A 17,040-nucleotide genomic window follows, 5' to 3' on the forward strand; every position below is an offset into this window, starting at 1 on the left:
AGTCTTCATGCGTGTTCATTGCATGTCAGCTTTTGCAAGATGCCTGAAGTGAACAGCTGCTCCATATCCACTTATTGAATAGTTCCTTCTCACTGTTATGGGGAACCTGTTAAATATATGATCTCCACTTATTACATTTCCAATCCTCATTCTAAATTGCCCAGAGCCATACTTAAAACACTGAATAAGCAGTCAATCAATGACTTAATCCAGATAATTATAATTACACATTTAACTGCTGTTCAGAATAGCCTGCCGTGATTTTTTCCAAATTGTTCAGACAACTATAAAGGCGATTTTCTTGTCAAGACACTTCCAATGCTGGACTGTCAATTGTCCATAGGTCACAGCAAGACTGCAAGGAAAAAGAATAGGTATATTTATATAATTATAGATTTTGAGATTTGTTTGGTAGAGATTTAAAGTGAAGATAAACTTATCATTTTATATACCGATAATAGACACAATTTTGTCCATCTTTTCAAAACTTATTTGGGTGAATTAAAATAATGTGCTGATGTAGTCTAATAAAAGACTCAGCAGGCAAAGTAACAGCTGAGAGAAGAAAAGTTAGTGTTTCAGATTGAAGATTCTTGATCAGAATTGGATTGTTAGTTTTAAATTGCAGAGATCATGGGATACGAAATGAGATGGAAGAGGTGGGGAAGGATGGAGAGGTTCAAGGAAATATCCCTGACAGAGTGAGACCATGTTGCGCTGTGAATGAAGTCACCTGGTTGACGGTTTAATCAGTGAAGATGAGGCACGTAGAAGCTGTAAATTGTCATGTGGGTAGAAAAAAAACAAAGTCAATGTTTACTGAATGTATCTCTGCTCAGATATTGCCTGATATGTTATGCATTTCCAACATTCTGCTTTTGCTTTCAGTCTCTGCAGCAATGCTGACTACATTTCACAGCATTTACATACCCCTTTGTTTTTCTTCTTTTTGCTTTTCAATTCCATTTCTTTTATGTGCGAATATAACTTTTTGAAAAATCAGCTTTGGTTCTGATTTAAAATTTTTGTAGGTAGTTCCGGTTAAACTTTGGTATGCGATAGATTCCAAATGCTCAAATTTGCAAGGTCAGAGGGATGATTTGCTTTTCATAGAGGGCGTGTAAGTTACAGATGCCTGGCTATTTTTATCATGTGAATACCCTGAATTCATTTTGTGCTCCCTCAGTCCCTTAACTGGTTATGGAGATGTATCAGCAGCTGTGTCTGTGTGTTTCATTTCAGGGCTGTTGGAATTCAGGAGATGATTGGCTACATTCAACAGAGAGTAGGTCAACTGACTGAACAATGCTTTGCTGATAAGGAATTAGCTTCAAAGAAACAGCAACTGGCTGCTTCATTTGATGATCATATTGAAAAGGTATAAAACAATACATTATATACAAATAAATGTATTCCTTTTAATAAAGCAAGTTTCTTAATTATGTTAGGAAACCCCGAAGAACGGATTTGGCTATTATTCTGAATGTGGTTTTTTTCTCTTCATTTTTCGTTCTTGGGATGTGATTGTCTCTGGCATGGCTAGCGTTCATTTGGACAACCCCAGGCATCATTGACACGGTAGTAGTGAGTGATTTATCAACATACAACAATCTATACGATGAAGGTCCTTCACAATGTTGTCACAAAGAGAGTTCCAGGATTTTATGTCAGATTTTATGTAAAGGAACATTGGTATATTTACTTACCAGCATGCTGTGGGAGTTAAAAGGGAATATGTAGTTAAGGTCGGTTTTATCTCAACCACTTGATGAGATGCTTCACAGCAACACTGAGGTGGCGCACTCTGCAACCAAATTGTGCTGATAATTGAGAGAGTTCATTTTTAGGGCAGTGGATGGATGTCAATCAAGCAAGCTGTCTTATTCTGGTTGATGCTGAAGTCCTGAGTATTGTTGGAGTTGCAGTCATCCAGGTAAATAGAGAGGGTTCCAATATTCTCCTGTCTTTATCATCTTCAGAAACCCTTGTGAAAGTGATCTTGGTGCATCTTTTCCAGTGGACTCTTGAAAGTTCAGTTAACATCAATTATGCAGCATTTAATTCAACAAAATGTATCTCACTTACCAGTCGGGTTGTTGGTCATGGCCAAACATTGTGTATTTTTGCCCACTTTCTCCTCAGTGACCAGTGAATATCAATGTCTTTTGCTCACTTTTAATATTTCAATGAACACTGACCGCTTCACAAGCAATCATTATTAACAAGTATCAATATGTCCAATCATATAAATACCTTAATATGGGGATGATATGTATACGAATTGTTTACCATTACAGTCATCTTCGAAATAATAGAATTTTATGGTTATAGTTACTTTTCACAAAAGTATAGGCAGTAGCAAACATTATCAATCATTGCAAATTCAAAAAAGGCTTGATCATCTAAAAATAGAATTCAAATTACATTCAATTTTCACTTACAGAAATACAAACACATTACATATTTTTGGAGGGGCAATATTATGGTGATCACTATCATAAAGATCTTGAAGAATTATCTTAATAGATTAAAACAATTTACAGGTGATTTCAACTTGTTTTTTTAAATACACAAGAAGTGAGCTTTATCCTAGAATTTGTCATTTTGCCAAGACTTTGACAGAGGCACAAATTGAACAGCTTAAGGAAATCATTTCTATAGCAGGGTAGCCAAAACAGAACAATCCAAGTGCAGCCTCAGTAATGTCTTGTATAAATGTGACATAACGTTCTATCTCGTATACTCCATTCCCTGACTGCATCGCCACTCTACCCATCTATCTGCAATGACGCTTTCAGGGAACTATGCACTTGAAAGGGGGCATCTTTATTGTACATATAGGATTCTGGGGAGGTGTATAAGACTGATGCAGCTCTAGAAGACTTTAGTTAGGCTGCATTTGGAGTATGGCGTGCACTTCTGGTCGCCCTATTAAAGGAAGGGTGCCTGGGGTTGCCAGGTAAATAGAGAGGGTTCCAATATCTCTATTTGGAAAATTCGACCAGAGGGTAATACAGAGGGTTCCAATATCTCTATGTACCTGGCAACCCCAGGCATCCCTTCCTTTAATAGGGCGACCAGAAGTTTGGAGAGTTCGACCAGAGGGTAATAGAGACTTTGGAGAGGGTGCAGAGGAAGTTTGCAGAATGCTGCCTGGATTAGAGGATTTCAGCTCCAAGGAGAGCTTGGATAAAACAGAATGTTTTCTCTAGAACCTCAGAGGTTGAGGGGAAAATTGATAGAAGAATATATGGAAGGCGTGGATAGAATAAACAGTGAGAAACTCTTTCCCGGGGCAGAAACGTCCAGCACTATAGGATGTAGCTGTAAGGTGAGAAGGGAAAAGTTTAATGGAGATATGTGGGTAAGTTTTTTCACACACAGAGTGGTGGAGGCTTGGAACGCTTTGTCAGGGGTGGTGGTGGAGGCAGATAGAATAGTGGCATTTAGTTAGGCACATGGAAGAGTAAGGAATAGAAGGATATGGATCATGTACAGGCAGATGAGATCAGTTTAACTTGTCATTATGTTCGACACAAACATTGTGGGCTGAAGAGCCCATTCCTGCACTGTACTGTTCAATGTTCTATGTTTGACTGGGTAAATAATATGAGAGAAGTTTATTTAGTAACGTGAATCTCGAACAAAAAAATAACTGACATCTGGAGGAATTTATTTTCACAAAATCTGTGAAATCCTCCACATCAAAGACCTGTGGATAATGAGTTATTAAGTATGTTAAAGGTGATATATTTTTGGATTGTAAAGGAAACAAATTATGGGGATCACACAGAACATTGGAATTGAACCTAACAATCCGATTACATTCAGAAGAAGGGTCTACCCAAAATGTCACCTATTCCTTCTCTCCAGAGATGCTGCCTGTCCCGCTGAGTTACTCCAGGAATTTGTATATATCTTCGGTTCAAACCAGCATCTGCAGTTCATTTCTACATAATCAGATTAGCCATGATCCTTTTGAATAATCAGGTTATAGGCTACTACTGCTTTTGATACTTTTCCTTTTATCTTTAGCAGTCAGACATTGCAGGATATGACTTCTGAATAATAATAATAATAATAATAATTTTATTTATAGAGCACTTTAAAAACAATCATAGTTGCAACAAAGTGCTGTACATCACTAATCATTGACAAAAAAGTTAATACCCACCAAAAATAACAATCAAAAGAAATAGTAGGAAAAGACATGTAAAATAAAGAAACACCAAAAAACACCAAAAACAGAAGCAAAGTCTCAGGCATGGTCAAAAGCCAGGGAGTACAAATGTGTTTTAACACTGGATTTGAAGATGGACAGTGAGGGGGGCCTGTCAATTACCATGGTTGAATATTGACACAATCTAAGCACAAACATTAAGAAAAATGTATTGTACAAAATATTAAGGTATTATGTAGGAATCTTTCCTTCAGCATAAGTTTGTACCATCAGAAGAGTCCAGAAATATGTTTAGTAATTTCAAAGTTACATTTCTTTGGTGATTTGTTTTCTTACATACAGTGTCCTAGGTTACATTCAGCAGTCAACTTTTGTCACCTCTGTATGGTTTAGAAATCTATTCTGTGGACCAGATACTGTATAGATAAAAGAGGAACCCATTTGCAATGCTGAAATTGTGGATATGAAAAGGAGGAGGAAGTTTGGAGGATTTAATTTGAACATAAGGACCAAGTTGTGAGCTATTTGTAGAGAAGACTGTCCTGGGTTCTCAGCTGCAACTCTGAATGCTCTGCTGGGGCCATGAACAGTCAGGAGAGAGATGGTATTTCTCAACAATGGAAGGAGGGAAGAAAAGATCTATTGCCATTGACAAGAGGCTCGAGGTATAAAGCAGGTGAATACCAAGGCCCTGGAAGAGGTGTGTCAGCTGTTCCTTGACCCAACTTGGCCAGTAAAGGTAAGTGTGCGGCTGTGTTCACGCACTACATCCCCTTTCACTTTGTCTTGTCAGACTTAATGTACTTGTTTGTCTTCCTCACTCCCAGTCATGCATCCTGTCTGGAAAAATGCATTCCTCACTCCACGTGGAAGGCATTATCACTATAAAGAGTTTGGGCAGCACCCTAGCTTTTATCTAAGAAGATGTTGACTGTCAATGGCCTCCAGCAATGAGTGGGACTGTTGTTGTGTTTCCCTTCGAGCAGAGTGAGGTTCTGGGGGAGGGGGATAGAATTAGGAATAGAATGATTATTTATTTCATTCGTTAATGCCACTTCTCCTGATATCATGCCTCACTCCATCTCCCAATGCGTATGACGACCAGTCAGTGACATGGCTCTCATGATTTCAAAGTGCACAGGCAATCTGCCACAAACTCCATGCTTTGGTGCCCAGCAGCCTTTCATCATATTGCTGAAATCACAATGCCAGCAGCTTTATACAGAGATGGTAAGCATAGATGGCGAACAGGCATAAGGCTCAATTCATTATGTCATTATTTTATTTCAACCAAAAAAATTGTGAGGCACATTGGCCATTATAATTTGGACCATTCCTGGTTAATGCCTTCATAGAGGTAGGTAGGTGTTACATGTCATAGGTAACACCTATGATGGAGAGGTCTTTTTATCCTCAAAGGTTGGCGGTTGTTGTACTTGTGATTTAAGGTAAATTTGCCGCCCCTTCCCCCCCCCACTCCAATTTTTCCCCTTCTCTTCCGTTTGAGGCAGCATGATGGTGCAGAGGTTGCGTTGCTGCCTTACAGAGCCAGGGACCCGGGTTCAATCCTGACTACAGGTGCTTAACTGTATGGCATTTGTACGTTCTTCCCGTGACCTGCATTGGTTTTCTCCGAGCTCTTCGGTTTCCTCCCACACCTCAAAGGCCGACAGGTTTGTAGGCTAATTGGCTTGGTACAAATGTAAATTGTCCCTCGTATCTGTAGGATAGTGTTAGTCTGCTGGGATTGCTGGTCGGTGCAGACTCAGTGGGCCAAAGGACCTGTTTCCGCACTGTGTCTCTAAACTAAACGTAAACAGAAATTCTCTCATTGCGAAAAGTGCGGGTGATCAATGACATTTTGTCAGCAATACGAAACCCCGTGTACTTTCTGTCCAATGGTTTCCTATATTTAGTAATGTCCTATTAGCCTTCGAGCGTAATCCACGAGTTTGTAAAATGCTGACCACAACACCCTTGATGTGTCACGTCTTGCTGGCTGGAGAAGCCTAAAGTAAGGAAACCTTCAGTGAGAGCTATGTTAACTGTGGCTCATGAGGCCTGGCTCTATAGCGGCCAGAAGATACTTCTCTGTGGGAGGTTTCAACAGTGAGATACAAAACATTCAGACGTACAGTTGCTTAGTGAGATACAGGATGTGATGCAAAGCTTTTGCCTGTACACCATGTTGGGTGGGCATGGGTTTCCGCTGTCCGTTGTATTATTTGATAAAGGGCAAGTTCAAAAATGTCTCAATTATTCTTTCAAACAAATAATAGAGAATTATCAGATTTGTGTTCGGACACTCTGTTACATATCTTGGGAGCATTAAGCATAGCAATATCACGGAGAATGTGAAGACTCTATCCAGTGCTATAAGGACCAGAAAGAAGAGAATTAAATCATTTCAGCATAAAGGGTTATTTTGTTTGTTTAAGCTGAATCAGAACCATATTCCCACAGAGAAATAATAGAAAGCATATAGCCATTGGTATGTGAAAATAGTACTTATTGTAATTAAATTATACAAATAACGATGGCAGAAAGTTAGAGAAAATAAGAATATTAAATTGACCATCTCATCCTGTACCTGCTGTGTTTGCTAGAAAATAGCACAATAAGTTATAGAGAAGGGATTAATAACTGTATTGAAGCTCATACTGATAAAAGCAATGAATGGAGTTACCAGCAGTGACCTCCAAGATGTATCAGAAGAGCAACCAGTTGTCACATGACATTGATCATGAAATGACATTCGATATAGCTTCTGGATTTCAAGGAAAGAGCATCTTGACACTGATATATCGGATTTATTTGCTGATTCAGACAACTAACTCTGTCACTAATCTTCCAAAAGTGATGTCCACAGTAATTCAAGGAAAGAGAATTCTGATAGTGACATTTTATATCAATGTTTCTTCTATACCTCAAGATTTAGCAAGAGATATATCCAAGCATTTATTTCACTATTAGTACTTCTTCAATAATGGTTCAATCAGTAGCAAGTCACATCACAAAATGACACACAAGTTCATGACGCCAAAATAGTACTGAAACAACAAGACAAAGGAAGATAATTTAAAATACTCCAAATGTTGCAGTGGAGTTCAATGATTTAAAATGATAGTGTGCGACAAGGTCAGCAAAGATTATTCTCATTTCAAGAGCTAACACTTTGAAATATACTAATTTACTAAATTTATTTATTCAATGGTAATTTGATTGTTTTGAAACATTTAGCAGTTTTCAAAGCAGTAAGAGTTTGGTGATGCACAGAATGAGTCTCATATTGTTTTTCTGCTCATTTTTGTGTATGTTCCAAAACTTAACTATAAGGACCAACTAAATTACCTTTGAGGTTGTGAGATACAAAGAAGTTGGTTTATGACAAGACATTTTGAAGTACTGATGATGAGAAATTTGGAGAATTCTACTCTGTGATGCCACCTGAAGTTGACAATCCACATGAGAGACAGTGTGAAAAATAGCCTCTTTATTGTTTTGACCAAGAATTGCTTCCTCCCATTCCTGCTGGGATCGCCTTGGCTGCTCTCAAACATCGCTGTTCATCACCAAAGGATTTCTATCTTATCTTGCCCTCCTACTGCCACTTTGTCAGATATGTGATCCCAGAGGTTAAAAAGGATGTTCAATCTGCCTACTCGGGTCTGGCCCAGGATTTTAATGGAGGTATTAGAATCTGCCAAGCCCTTCAGTGGAAGGACAGCTGCTAACTCTGGGTAGCCTTTGCCATTTTAGGGTCCCTACATCTCTAGTACTGAGCTGGAGTCTCTACTGCTACACAAATTAGATTTTCTACTTTTACAACAGATGTTCTTTACATTAGCAACTTAAAGAGTAGTTAGAAATACGTGTTGGCATGGTTTTGGATCAGTCAGCAGGCAGAAATACAGCCCCAGGAGGAAAATTTCACACCCCCACCACCAATCTTTATCAGCGTGATTCATTTTCCGTGAATTGAAATTTCAAACCACTTTTTTAAAATGACTTAATTTGTTGGGATCAGTGGATTTGGTTGGGTTTTGGTGACAGTTTTGCTGGGAACTGCCAGCATTTCTCAATGTAACCAGGTCAGGTTTGGTACTTTCACACAAACAAATAGGGGTTAGGAGGATGAGATAGATCAGCCATGATCGAATGCAGGAGCAGACTTGATGGGCTGAATGGCCTAATTCTGCTCATATCACTAATTATTTATGACCTTCAGTAAGTCCCACTGTTACTACATGACCTCCTCTGACAATTTCCTGGCTATATTTTGATGAATAACCACAAACAGATCCAACAGGAGTGCAGGATGTTACTTTTATGTAGGAATGTCGCTGATATTGAGAAATCCTAGAACAACAAAATAAAATTAGATATTTTAATATTACTCTTTTTTTATGCTGTCAACTATAAACATTTGAAATTTAGAATATTCTAAAAATATTTGAAAGCATTAAAAACACAAATGGTTGCAAAAATACGACTTTTATTGTCCCTCTCTTTGTTCTTGCAAATCTATAATTCCAATTGAAATGAATGTGTTCATGGTCCATGTGCCTGACTTGGAGTTTGACAGCACATTCCCCATTGTAAATGCTGTCTTGTATTTTTGTAACCACTTGTGTTTTTGTTGAACGCTTTCAAATATTTTTAGAATATTATAAATATCAAATGTTTATAGTTAACATAGTTAGATTAAAATTAATAATTTTATATTTTCTAATTGTCTATTGCATTGCATATCAGTGTCCTTCCTATATAAACGATCTTGAGAGATTTTGCAATGTTTATCAGCCCCTTACCCAAACTCCCAGTTGACAAACATTTTAATTCCTCTTCCCATTCCCACACTGACCATTCTGTCCTGGGCCTCCTCCATTGTCAGAGTGACGCCAAACGCAAATTGGAGCAATGCACCCCATATTTTACCTCATACCTTACAACCCAGCAGTATGAATATTGATTTCTCTAACTTCAGGTAACCCTTGCATTCCCTCTCCCTCTTGATTTCTCCCCCACCCCAGTCATTGTACTAGCTTCAAAGTTATCTGTTGAGACTCATTGTCTGTAACTCATTTTCACCTAGCCCACAGCTAACAATGGCCTATTTCCTTTATTATTGTTACTTTTTTGCATATTCATTTGTTCTATATCTCTCTATCTATATTACTAAAAGTCTGATCTTGACCGCTTTTGGCCCACTGTGCTGCGATTTCCGGAGAACACCGCCACCTACGCCGTCATTTTTGGCCACCTCACTCAGAGCCCCCCTCCGCCTTCCGGGACCAGAGGATTTTTCCCATCGCTGAAAAATCAGAGAAATATTAATGTTTTTTTTTTAAATTGCCATTCTCTCTGCTGCCCCTGCTGGAGAGAGGGGGAGGGACTATAAAACAAGGAAGTGGTGTGCCTCACTCAGTCTCTGCAAGATGGAGGAAGCCAGAGGGTCACATCTCTCTGAGCTCTGAATAACACTGAACACATGTCTACTCAACTGTGAGTGCCCTTAATGTGATTTGAAAATGAAAATATGGTTGGTTTGAAGTAAAAAGGCACTGCCTGCAAATGGTTGTTTGGGGGGTTTGGGTTGAAGTAAAAAGGCACTGCCTGTAAATGATTGTTTGGGGGGTTTGGGTTGAAGTAAAAAGGCATTGCCTGCAAATGGTTGTTTGGGGGGGTTGGGTTGAAGTGAAAAGACACTGCCTGCAAATGGTTGTTTGTCTAAACTTGACAACTTCCTGTTTGCACTATATTGACTTTAGATAAAACGCTACCACTTACGGCTGTGATTTTTGGCCATCTTACTCAGTTCCCCTCCGCTCATCAAGTGCAGAGGATTCTTCCCATCAATGAAAAACAAAAATGTTATTAGTGTTTAACAAAAGTTGAGAATCTATCTCCTGTCAATCACGCCATAAGGTCACACCTTTTCCGGTGGGAGGAGGAGGGATTACAAAACCTGGAAGCGTGGGTGTGGCTCAGTCTCTGCATGATGGGGAGGGAGAGGTCACGACTCTGTCTGAGCTGTGAATCAACTGAACACACTGAATGTCTACTGAACTGTGAGTGTGGTGTTTTGTGTGGTTTTATGGTGGTTTCACCCTGCTTGAAATAGTATGAAACTGCATTTGAATGTGGTGTTGCACCCTGCATGAAATGGTATGAAAATGCATTTGAATGTGGTGGCGTTGCAACCTGCATGAAATGGTATGAAACTGCATTTGAATTTGGTGGCCTTGCACCCTGCTTGAAATGGTATGAAACCGCTTGAATTTGGTGGCCTTGCACCCTCCTTGAAATGTTATGAAACTACACTAGAATTTGGTGGCCTTGCACCCTGCTTGAAATGGTTGGAAACTGCACTTGAATTAGGTGGCCTTGCACCCTGCTTGAAGTGGTAGGAAGCTGAACATGAAATTGGTGGCCTTGCACCCTGCTTGAAGTGCTATGAAACTGCACTTGAATTTTGTGACCTTGCACCCTGCTCGAAGAGGTAAGAAACTGCACTTGAATTTGGTGGCCTTGCACCCTGGTTGAAATGGAATTTCAAGGAATAGCCGTGAATCAACTGCCAGCCCACCAGCCGTGAGTAAGTGAGCTGCCAGCACATCAGGCTTGAGGGACTAAGCTGCCACCCCAAGAATCCATTTGGCCCACAATGTTCATACCCGCCCTCTGGAGACCAGTAGTCCCTGCAGCACCTATACCAGCGCTCCAGAAACCACCCCCCCCCCCCCCCCCCCCCGACTGACTGGCCACCAATATTGGAATTGGTGGCGAGGTGGAACATTGCGTTGGGGGACCAGCCCTCCCGTGTGAACATGGGACCCAACGGGTCCCACTTAGTCTAGTATCTATATTCCTCGTATTTGTTTCGACTGATTCTCAGTCTGAAGATGGGTCCCGACCGAAACATCATATATTCTTCAGTGTTTTTTTAATATTCTTTAACTTATTCGTCACATATAAACATCACAACCCGCTGAGTTACTCCAGCTTTTCGTGTATATCCATCTTTGATAATTAGCAAAGCTAGGAACATATCTTTGTTTGACATCAATGGCTTGGAAAGGTGTGGCCGCTTATTCTGCTCAATCCAAGCCACTCTAATACATCATTTAGGTTATTCTCATTGCTCTGGACTTTAATGTTTGGCTCTGTGACTGCCTTTGGCTGTCTTGTTTTTCCTTCCAGATCCACTAAAAGTAAGTGTGGGGTAATGGGTTACACACGCAGTCATTGTGGGTGACATGAATCACTTAGGAAAATATGGACTAATATTTATTTGTCCTGATTGTGGGCCACAGACACAAGACACAATGACACGACAATGATAGGTTTGACCAATTTATGCTGGTTTTTGCTTGCAGTTTTACAATAAAGTGAACAAAGTCGCCAAAACAATCAAGTTTGCAAAACTATACAATCAGTGTGTCTGCACATCTAAAATATCAACAAACAATAAACTGAACCTGATGCCAAAGGTTATTCTGTATGTGTAATTTTGAAAGAGTTATTGCAGATTTGATTTGTCAATTAACATTGGGTCAAATTATATTCTAACACCTTATTACACATCTTGTAAGGAAATCTGTTTAACCACTTTTCCAAATTTAGGTTGACTTCTCCCATAGATATTGCCGCAGTTATCTTAACAAATATTATTTAACTTTGTGGATAAAGTAACACATAGTTCTACAACGTTCATAATTTAATCTGAACAAAAAGACATTTCCACAATATTTAAATGTCTTTGTACTTCAATAACAAAGGATAATATTATAAATGGTTCCTTCAGAGATTGTTCTTTGTTCAGATGGTGATGGTCTAACAACATCTATCAGCTCCTACTAAAGAATGGAATTGTTGAGATTACACAGCATATAGATGGTTTCACAAATTATATTCTCACATTCAACAATTTGAAACTGAGATTGGTATCTAACAAAGCAATTTAACTTTTAAAATTTCCAGGGTAATAGTTCATGTCTAGTGATTGACTAAACAAAATGCTGAGGAATTTTTTTTGATAGTTAGAGATGTCAAGAAATTACATTAAAAAACAGTGCTGAAAAAGGGCAAATAGTAGCACCAAAGAATAGATTTCTTTCCGGTAAAGCTTTTTTTTTTTGAAAAGTTTATTTTATTTTATGTTACCAAAGTTTAAGGTTATTGAAGAAAATGGGCAATAGTTAATCCAGAAACTATTATTGTTGGTTGAATAGAATTATATCTTGAGAACAATTAGATAATATTAGTTAGAAGCATGTGTAATGTTGAAATGGTTAATTCAGTAAAATAAATGTGAAAACAAAAGTTGAAACAGCAAATGGATTATTTCAATATAATGAATACTTGTATAACATATTAGATAATTTCATATCATTGGAACTTATGTGTCAAATTTATCAAACTAACTGCATTGCATTCCCTATTTTCTGAAAATGAACAGTAAAAAATGTGCTATTTTCAAGGTCTCAGGATATCTTCAGGCATGCAGATCTCAACTTTCTAGTCAGTTGGAGCCTGGTTCCTGTCTTTCTGAATCTGAAGATGTTCTGAACAAATACCTGGAACTGTCTGATCAAATCAAGGTAATACATGTTTATAGCATTTTTTGCAAGTATATTTGTGATTGGAGGGAGAGGATTATTGCTTTATATTTCTGTAATAACTATATCTGTATGTACATTAAAATAATAACAATTAGGCTGGAAACAAAATATGTTGTAATGGTTGAGAGCGCATTAAAGTCCTGCTAAAGGTTACCTTATCAATCCAATATCATCACAAATGAATCACAGACCAATTTATTTCTGTATTATCGCCACAAAATAATTATATTAATTTACTCTTTTGCAAGTCTATCACGTTTATTTTTAAACTTTTAACCGAAATATTAAAGGAATTCAGTCAGCCGGCAAATATAGTTGTGCAGGTCTAGATATAAAAGAGATCTAGATTTCCCTAGTGTTCAGTCGGAGCTATAATGTAGTTATGTAACTTGGAGATTGATTTTTAATGTGTTCATTAAAGTTAATGGAGCCCTTTTGTAACACTGGGACCTCACACTTGTCACTACAACATTAAATAAGGAAGGAGGCATGAAGCAGTGACCCCTATTGTTTCTTATTCCCTACTGATCCCTATCAATATGTTACTTTTTTTTTAATCTTGGGAAATCTCTTTACAATTTTATTTTACAAAATGATTGGAAGGGGCATTTTGATTGGAAACTGTTCTGCCAATTTCTTGTTTGGATTTTCTTTTCCATTTAATTTTTTTTAAACAAATGCAGACCACAAATTCGAATGTAGACAGGAGGCACTGCAGCTGCTAATACTTTCTTTGTATTTTTAAATGTTTAGAAGTCATTTTTGTGTTTTTAAAAAAAGGAGACGGGTTTTTATTTCTCGCATTTTCTCATGTTTCCTGAAGTAATTGAAGGGGGTCCATAAAGCCCATCATGTCTACACCAGCACTCAGGTCAATTCCATTCCCATTTATTTTGTTTTGTTTAGTTTAGTTCAGAGATACCGCGTTGAAACAGGCCCTTCGGCACACCGGGTCAGCACCGACCGGCAATCCCCGCACATTAACATTATCCTACACATGAGGGACAATTTTACATTTGTACCAAGCCAATTAACCAACAATCATGTACATCTTTGGAGTGTGGGCGGAAACCGGAGATCCTGGAGAAAACTCATGCAGGTCACGGAGGAACGTACAAACTCCGTACAGACAGCACCAATAATCAGGATCGAACCCGGTTCCCTGGCGCTGTAAGGCAGCAACTCTACCGCTGCACCACAGTGCCGCCCTTTACATTTACATTTAACTAATTCTTTATCATCAATTCCACCTGATTCTCCTACCCAATCTAATGGTTATTTACATGTTGTGGGAGGAAACCACTCAGGTTTTATTCGAGAATAAATGCATAATATTGTAATTAAGGGAGGATCTGTATTTTTTGGCAATTAATAAATGAAAAGTAGACTTCCATTAAAATTAAAATTAAATATTGATGACGCCAACATTGGCAATATAAATAAGAGATAATAGAAATGCTCTTCAAATCATATGGCATGTATGGAGGGAACAGATTGATTGTTTCAGTTCTATAAAGAGTTATTGACTTGAACTTCTGTGTCTGTTTTAACTATATTTTGCCATGTCTACCAGATATCAATAACCAGAAGTTCCCTCTGTTGGGCAACAGGTCTTAAAAGAGTGATATATTTGTTTCAGGTGATAGCAAATGAATTAAAACATATTGAAGACATCATTGTACAGGCAGAAACATTTGAAGTCCCAGAAGTAATATCTTTTTCTGAAAAGCTTATTACTCTGAATGCCGAATGGAAAGGATTGTGTTGGAATTTGAATGCGCGAGTTGAACACTTACAGCATTATGTGTCCTTTCTGAAACAAGCTGAGGAGGTGAACTGTTTACATTTATCCTAGTGAATAATGCTAAGTTCTTCAATATATTTGTGCAAATTTTGTAGATTTATTATTTCTGATTTTAAATGACAGAAACCTTTTGTTTCTGAGATGAGCAAAACTGCAACCGTTTTAACCATGATATACAGATTAATTTAGACATATTTCTAACATTGAAAGCACATTTAAGTGATACTCGGCTAATAAACAGTCTGCTGGCTCTGGATCATATTCCAGCTGTTGATATTTGGCTGCTATTGAATTTAGCTCCTTGTTTTTCAAAATTGAAAATGTCAATTACTGAATAATTTACTTTTCAGTTTATCAGTTAGTTTGTTTAGTTTGATTATTATTATTGTCACATGTGAAAAACTTTTCTTTGCATGTGATACAAAGGTAAGACTATACATCAATACAATCAAGCTGTCCACAGTGCACGGATAAAGAGTGCAATGTTTAATACAATACTTTTAATTAATATTGAAAACATTCTTAACCATTATCAAACTTGTTGCAGCATTTTTAGCAGGTTGAGAGGCATGAGTTATTTTTTAAATAATCTATGATACGTTTGATACAAATTAGGTTGAAACATCTATGAAAAGCTTTGAAGATTGTTACCAGTCTCCGACTATAAAAGACAGCGAAGAAACTGCTAGGTCAGTGTTAGAACTTGCTGATTCCAAATGGCAATTGGTCCTTAAGAACTTCCTTGTTCTCCAAGACCTGATATTCAACTTTAAGAGTGCAATAAGCATGGTAAGTTTTTCAAAGAACCCATGTTAATGCAAATCCTTAATTAATTTTGCAAAATATGGGGTTCGAGACTGTTTGTCTTTCAACTAACTTTATTTATATTTGGGGCTTTTTCCCGTTAACCTTTTGAGCCTTAATTCCCAAATTATATTCCAACAGTTTTGTATCACCTCTTCTGTTGTGACTTTAATGTCATGTGTCTCATGTTAAGTTTTTTTCACTTCCATGGACAATAAATCAGGAAGGATGTAATTAGATTGCTATTTGCTCCAGAAGCTGGAGCTATTGTTGAAGACAAATTTCATCATGTGGTAAGAAGAACTTTGATATTTGATTAGTGTCCTCTGTATTTTCTTGAGGCAGGTTGTTTTCATAAGTTTCTTGAAGTTTGATAGCCTTCTAACCTACTTTTGTTTCCTGGGCATGGTGAGGGCATAGCTGTGGAATTTGAATTCAGTTAATGATGTGGGTGGGGTTTGAAAGGCACTAGCTGGAAGTAATGATGACCTTGCATCTACCAGGTTCCTACAAAAACACAATGTGCTTCATAATTGTCCTTTAGAAGATTATTTGCCATTCTTACTTATTGTGACTTTTATGTGATTGTGGACCCACCTGTAGGGTTGACTGCCAAATACATCTGAAATATTTAGTAAGCAACTCAGTTGTACCATGAGTGCTACTTTCAAATTGAACAAGACCAAAGTTGAACAGGTCACCAGATATCAAACTGGATGATGAGTTGTCTCCCAGGCCAGTCCATCCTCTTCATAAAAATCTGGGGATTGGTGTTTAAATTGGGAGAGCTGCCCACAGTCCAGTCAAGCAACACTCTTGCATAGTCCTACTCGTAGAATCAAGGCTTAAAAAACATCCGCCCCCAACATCACATTTCCACGATGTATCCTGTTCCACCAGCAGAACAGAGAGGTGCACAGTGTGTACTGATTTGGGGGAGTAGCCCATGGTTCATTAATGTTAACTCCAAATCTCATGACATCAGGACAAGCATGGAGTAGGTTGTAAAACTTACCTTCAGCGGCGCTGCAGTTCTGCCGCTGCCCATGTGCGCGACTTTGACACCTTTGAGAGGGGGGCGGGTTTAAAACGTGATTTTCTCTAGGCTATTGAAGTCGATGTTGTTCAGCCTACTTAGTTGCTGACGAAAAATCGCTGCGAAATTCGTTCGCTGCAGGTATTTTTAAACTAACTTGGGTTATTTAATTACTATAGTAGATTAAAAATCATCCTCTAAAGCCGCGAACGCCAACAATGGGACGGATCTAATGTAGGGGACAAGGCAAGGTAGGTTGTTTATTTTTACATCAAAAAGGGCTTCTTAAGATCCCTTTATTCAAAATTTTAAGTTGCGAATACGTAACTTGGGGCCCATTCAATCCCGCAGTGTTTTTCATGCCGCTTATGGGCTTCAATCCACCGCAATGGCAGCGTTCTAAACCAGCGCGTTCGAGAAAATCCCACTTGCAAGCTGATTTAAATGGCCATTAATTTAAAGCAATTGAACACTAAATCCCTTCCATTTGGCCTATAAATTAATGTCAATGAGATTTAAAAATCATGTTTTATTGTGAATTCTTGTGTGAATGTTCTTTGAACACTTAGGCTATTTAAAAATGTTAATATTT

At 38.1% G+C, this 17,040-nt stretch overlaps 1 protein-coding gene across 2 annotated transcripts in view; it reads left to right on the plus strand.

Annotated features, from left to right (window-relative positions):
- ccdc141 (coiled-coil domain containing 141) overlaps window positions 1–17,040 on the plus strand; it is a 99,975-nt gene that overhangs the window by 42,821 nt on the left and 40,114 nt on the right. For both annotated transcript variants that reach the window (XM_055637882.1, XM_055637884.1), the window contains exons 9-12: window positions 1,243–1,378; window positions 12,664–12,783; window positions 14,444–14,635; window positions 15,224–15,397. In XM_055637882.1, the coding sequence (XP_055493857.1) occupies window positions 1,243–1,378; window positions 12,664–12,783; window positions 14,444–14,635; window positions 15,224–15,397 (622 nt within the window). The remainder of the gene's footprint in view (window positions 1–1,242; window positions 1,379–12,663; window positions 12,784–14,443; window positions 14,636–15,223; window positions 15,398–17,040) is intronic.

The sequence above is a fragment of the Leucoraja erinacea genome, chromosome 7 (genome assembly GCF_028641065.1).
Source record: "Leucoraja erinacea ecotype New England chromosome 7, Leri_hhj_1, whole genome shotgun sequence".
In the NCBI taxonomy this organism is placed as follows: domain Eukaryota; kingdom Metazoa; phylum Chordata; class Chondrichthyes; order Rajiformes; family Rajidae; genus Leucoraja; species Leucoraja erinaceus.